Source organism: Orycteropus afer, unplaced genomic scaffold, assembly GCF_000298275.1.
Source record: "Orycteropus afer afer isolate SDZICR_OR568_19922 unplaced genomic scaffold, OryAfe1.0 scaffold00370, whole genome shotgun sequence".
In the NCBI taxonomy this organism is placed as follows: domain Eukaryota; kingdom Metazoa; phylum Chordata; class Mammalia; order Tubulidentata; family Orycteropodidae; genus Orycteropus; species Orycteropus afer.
In genome coordinates this window covers 1,713,685-1,719,684 of record NW_006921957.1, presented here as the reverse complement: position 1 = coordinate 1,719,684, position 6,000 = coordinate 1,713,685, and the positions used below count along the sequence as shown (strand labels likewise).

Genomic DNA, 6,000 nt, shown 5'->3' with positions numbered 1-6,000 from the left:
TCAGCCAACACTTTCTGAAAGTCCAGCACTGTGTTAGGTGCTGGGCACAGAGGGGTAAGTACACAGTCCCAATCCCTCAGGGAACTCACTGACTTGCAGTTAACAGACTTATAAGCAAATAAGACAAATATGATATAATAAAGACACAAGCAGAAATCTGTGCAAAACAAAAAGGAGGAAGTAATTTGTTCGTTCTGTTGGAGGAGAGTGCCAACAAGGAGGAAAGGTGTTGTAGGCAGAAATGACAGCCTGAGCAAAAGCAGGGAGATGTGACTACACATGGAGTGTTTGGGACCATGAGCTGATGGCCCCAGCTAGTGACACAACAACAAGCCCAGACACCATGGAGCCCAAGCCGAATGGCACCAGGAAGAGACACCAGGATGGGAAAGGGCTATCCTGGCTGCTTGGCTGGGGTGAGGCTGGGGAGTACACTGATTCGAGCTGACTCCCCTCTAGGGGAAAGTTGAAGCCATTCACACAGATGATGAAGGAATTGGACCCCAGCCCAGGACTGTGTTCATTTTGTATCTTTTATAGAATTGGGCATCTGGAGAGTCAAAAATAGACCTTTGCCCATTGGGACAGGAAAGCCTGGAAACCAAGGGATACAGGGGAAGGGTCGGGAGAAGAGCTAGGAGGGAGCTGGATCTGAGGGTCATCCAGAAAGGAGCCGGACGTGAAAATGTCCTGGCAGGCGGAAGGGCAAGAGCTGGGAAGCCTGGGGGCCACCTGCTTTGCCCCTTCCATGCCAGGTCCTCACTTCACCCTGCTCTCTCCACAGCTCCTGAGGTCTGTGGTCTGAAGGTGCTGGAAGAAGAGCCTGTAAGTGTCGTCCGGGACTCCAGAGCCCCCAACCCACTGCCGCCATGGTAGGAAAAGGTGCCAAAGGGATGCTGGTGAGTACAGGGACCAGACTGCAGGGAGGGAGAGGGTCATGAGCACTGTCTCCTCTGGGACCTTCTGCTAGCTACTTGCCGTGACAGGAGGGCCTAGGTGGCTCCATGAGGCCTGGGTCTGGCACTTCCGGGGCTCCTGAGTGCTCAGGCTGTCCCAACCTCCTGGCAGGGTAGTCCCTTACCCAGCAGGTTAGACAGAGCTACAGTTCCAAGCCCACAGCAGCACAGGTTCTGCCACAGAGCCCATATAGGCATGCTGGGAAGCAAGAGGCACACTGCCCCATCTCTGTCACTGGAGATACTCTGGAGGGAAGGATCTAGGTCGTCCTGCAGGGAGGACAGTAGAATACCTAGTGCTGTCCCATGGCTGGCACCTTGCTTTCCCCACCACTCCCCGGCACTTTACCACAGGGAGTATTCAACATGTGCTGATCAAGGGTTTCCTCAGCCCCAGCTGGGCTTTTCTCTACTTTTCAGGTTTCCTTCTCACTCAGAACAAGTAACATTCGGATTTGACAAGAGACAAAGGGCATGTCATTGTGAATAGGCTCCCGAGGTCTGTCAGAAAATCTCCCACTCCTACTTTCCCCAAGCCCTGTCCTTCCTTTGTCTTCTGCTCGGAGCACAGAAGGCATGGTGGTGAGGCCTAGTGAGAAACAGGAGCTTTAACTCTGAAGAGGGCAAGGGCCTGGGTAAGGGCGTAAAGGAGCAAGCCTCCTTGATGGATGGAGCAGTGTCCTCACAGGAAGCAGAACTAAGAGAAGGAAGCCAGACCCTAACCCAAGAGGCAGTGGTTGTATTTCTTCTCTTGAGATCTCGATTCAGGGATAAGCTAGACTGGGCAGTTGTGAGGGGAAGAAGCCAGGGACCGAGTGTGGTCCCTGCCTCAGCTTTCTTCTCCCCCTCTTCTTTCAGTTAAAGACTGATTGTCTTGGTGTCTCTGTTAAACCCTCCCCAAACAAGCCTTGCTCTCACCAAAAATTTCTGGGACTCAAAGTACCTGGACCAAAGGCATAGTTTGGGGGAAGGAGATGAGCAGTCGTGTTCCGGGCTCTCAGGATCCTCTTTCCAGCACCATTCTAAACTTCCAGCACCCAGCCCCTTCCCCAATCTCCAGGACTGCTCTGATCTGGGCCTTTGCATACATTTTCCTGCTTGGATGAACCTGGATAAATCAAGCTTCCTAAAGTAGCCCTGAGCCAACCTGAAGTCTAAGGGCTGAGAAATGAGCACAGATGGGTGTTGCTGACCTGAACACTTGCAGATCCTGTGATAGAACCCAGAACTGCCCTCACCTTCCTGGGAGAAGTCTTGGAATTGCTGTGGGCGTATAGTAGGGCTGGTGACATGGATCTGCCCCATCCTTCCATAGAGATTCTAGGTCCTCTGAGCAACCCCTGACTGTTCTGTCTCTGGAGTGACCCTGGAAGGACTGGGATGGGATGGGCAGACAGGAAAGAGAGAGGGCCTACGTGGGCAGCGTAGAGAGCAGGAATCGCAATGTCGCAACAGCCCTGCCTGAGTGAGCTTCCCGGCCCTGTGCTGCACTGGCCAACCCGTCTGTGGACAGAAATGCTGCCTTGGGACTCCCGTTCCCAGCACCAGGATGTGCCTAAAGATAGCTGAAGCTCAGTTTCCTCTGTGTCCTCTGCCCTTTGGCTTCTGCCTGCCACTTCTGAGCTCAAGGCTCATAGCATCTGTCCCAGGGGCACTCCCCTTGGTTGCTCAGAGATTCTATTCCTGCCTCCTTTTCAGTTCTGCTGATGACCTTGGGCTACTCTATTCTTTGGCCCCAGTGTGGAGCTGAAGCCGCCTCTATTCAGGTCTCTAGGAGGCAGCCTCTGAGGTGCACTGGGCAGCCTCTGCCAAGCCCTGTGGGCAGCTAAGTAGGCACTGTAAGGGAAAGTGGCTGGGGAAGCTCCTTTCAGACTGTCTCCTTTTCTGGATGCTATGCGAGGTCAGAAGAGAGGATGTTGAGGGTCATATCTATAAGCCTAGTGGCACTTGGACCTCCCCTGCTCTCTGGGTCTCAATTGCTCTATTTGTGTCCAGTGTGTGGGGAGGAGGCAGCTGGTCCATAACCATGGAGTCCTTACTTTCATCCCTTTGCCCCAGGTTTAGGGGTGAGAACATGAACCATTCAGGTGTCCTCAGTATTGACAGATACCCTGTGTCATCTTTGGACCTTCTGCTGGGCTCTGGAGCAGGTGCCCCATGGAGGAGTAAGCCACTTCCCAGCACGTGCCCAGGCCCACATGCTGGCTGCACGTGCTCCCTCCCCCCACTCCCAGCCCAGATGGTCTCTGCCAGGCCAGCTCAACTGCCTGCTCACGCCTCAGCAGCTCCTAGGACATGGCCATGCGAGAACCCAGCTGGCCAGGGTGCCTCTGAGCTTATAGGAGCAGCTGGGATGCTTGGGGGCATCAGGGGTGGGGTGGAGTGGTTCTTCCTTGGAGACCTAGTGCTTCTGTACACGTGTGGGGTGGGGCTGCCTGGGTCTCAGAGGACAAGGGAGCTGGAGGAGAGGAGTCCAAGACAAGAGGCATGAGAGCCCCCACTGGCTGTACTTTAACCCCATGGTCTTACCACAAAGTTCAAATTCATAGGCTGGCCAACTCAGTCCTCTCCTCTATGCCCAGATCAAGTCTTGGCCAGTCAAGGTGAGTCTCTTTGACCTCTTCCCATGTCTCTCAGCAAACTTGTTTCTTCTGCCACTGGTGAATGCTTCTGCCTTGTGATGAATAATAGCAGAGTCACCTGGGCTAGGGTTCTGAGCGCCAGAGCATCTGAATCCACCATAGGCTGCCTCAGGCTGCCCCACCCTCACCCGTTCTATTGTACTCTGATATGAAAGCTTGGACTCCTCCTGTTTGCAGCATCCATCAAAGGGCCTGGTGCACAGTGGGTACTCACCCAGCCCAAGTCTTGGCATGTGACAAGTATATAGGCTTAGCACATATTGGGAGCTCACCAAGCACAGGGCTTAGCACACACAGGGCAGTCCCTTGGCACAAGTCTTGGCACGAGGCAAGTGCTCAACTAGTACAGACTCATCACACACTGGGCACTCCCTTAGTACAGAGCTTGTCACACAGTGGACACTCCGCTCCACAGTGCCAGGCACACAATGGGTGCTTACCTGACTTGTGGCTTGCCATACATTGGGTCCTCATCTAGCACAGAATTTGGCACACATGGAACATTCATCTAGTGCAGGACCTAGAATACCACAGGGGCTCAGTTGGCATGGCGCTGACACACAGTGGGTGTTCTCTTATCCTGGCACACAGTGGGCACTCTCTCAACCCAGGCCCTGGCCCACAGCAGGTACGCTCCTGACACAGATCCTGGCCCACAGTGGGCACTCTCTTGACATAGGTCCTGGTACAGAGTGGGTGCTCTTCTAATATAGTGCTTAGCAAAGAGGAGGTGCTTGCCTAGCCAGGACAGCCTGAGCAATTAGCTTCCACTGATCCTGGATGTATGATTATTTCCTCCCCCATAAAATGGGCAATATCCTGATCCAAAGGAAAGGCCCACCCTTCCTCAGACTTCCTCTCTGGCCCCAGGACCCTGCCCTCCCCTCACTCTTCTTCCCTGTGTAGCCTTCCCACCCTCACTGAGCCCACCTACTCAGTCCTGTGCCCTCGCCATCCCCCACCCCAAGCATTTTGCAGTCCTAGCTCAGCGGGACCTTCCTTCCAGAATCACAGGGGACAACAAAGCCCCTAGACTCCTTGCCCCTCTGGAAGCATGCCCACTCTTATTGAGGAAAGTCAGAGGCAAGGGCTGGGGAATCGGCCTCCCTAAGTGGGGCTGGAGCAGCTGGATCCCACTAATGAGGCCTCATTACGGCCAAGGCCCAGCTGGGCTGCTGCCGCCTCCTGTCCCCATGGCCAGAGCCAGGGAAAGCCATCCAGCCAGGGCTGCCTGTTCTGGGCATCAAGCCCAGGCCAGGGCAGCCAGAGCCCAGAGCCCACCCTGGGTGGAAGTGAGCATTTGGGCATCATGGGTGACTGGGTCTTCCTAGAGCCAGTGGCCTAGCCAGGGCCTTGGCCCTCAGTTTGTGCCCGCAGGAAGTCAGGGGAGCATGTCTGGGGAACAGGCTGCTTGAGGCTGGCCCAGTGAGCGCTGAGTCAGTGGGGTCTGGGGCCATCCTTAGGAGACTTGCCTGAGTCAAGGCCAATCCCCATCTTCCCCTCAAAAATGGGGATAATATTGTATCTACCTCATGGGGCTATTGAAGGGACTAAATAAGTTAATACATGTAAAGCCTTTAGGACAGCACTCAAGTGCTTATAATAAGTGCTACCATGTGTTATCTAAGGAACTCTAGTGGTGCGGTGCCTAAGGCATTTGACTGTTAACCAGATGGACAGGTTGGCAGTTCAAACCCAACAGCTGCTCTGTGGAAGAAAGATGGGACAATCTACTTCCATAAAGATTTACCACCTTGGAAATCCAGTGGGGGTCACTTTGAGTCAGAATCAACTCGATGGCAGTGGGTATGTGTTATTACTATTATGACTGATGCTCACGGGAGTCAATGCTGGATGAATGTAAGCCCCATTCTGTTGTTGTTGTTGTTATGTGCCGTCGAGTCAGCCCTGACTCATAGCGACCCTTCCTTGGGTTTCCGAAGCAGTATCACTACGGAAGTAGGATTGCCCAACTTTCCTTCCGAGGAGTGGCTGGTGGGTTTGAACCGCCAGCCTTCTGGTGAGCAGGCAAGTGTCTTAGCTACTATGCTACCAGAGCTCCCAAGCCCCATTCTAGACATGAAGAATCTGAGACCAGAGAGGTTAAGTGACTTATTTAAGGTCGTATATAGGGAGAAACTGGCAGGCTTCTCTGACTCCAGAGCCTGTGTCCCCCCCTTTTATTTTTTTATTATGGTTAAAAATATACATAACAAAATATTAACTAATTCAACAATTTTTCAGTTACATTCTTTATGTTCTGCAACCAATATCACTATCCTTTTCCAAATTATTCTACCATTAATATAAATTCACTGGATTTTTTTTTCCCTTGTTGTTATTTAGTTATTCTGCTCTGTTTTGTATGGGGTAACTACATTACGGAATTCACAGAAAAGTGG

General features: G+C 52.8%; 1 protein-coding gene across 1 annotated transcript in view; it reads left to right on the top strand.

The window, feature by feature from the left end:
• The first annotated feature begins 869 nt into the window (after nucleotides 1–869).
• Nucleotides 870–6,000, top strand: part of SLC6A9 (solute carrier family 6 member 9) — a 29,124-nt gene continuing 23,993 nt past the window's right edge. Inside the window, 1 exon segment of the mRNA XM_007953072.2 lies at nucleotides 870–903. Coding sequence (XP_007951263.2) covers nucleotides 870–903 — 34 coding nt within the window.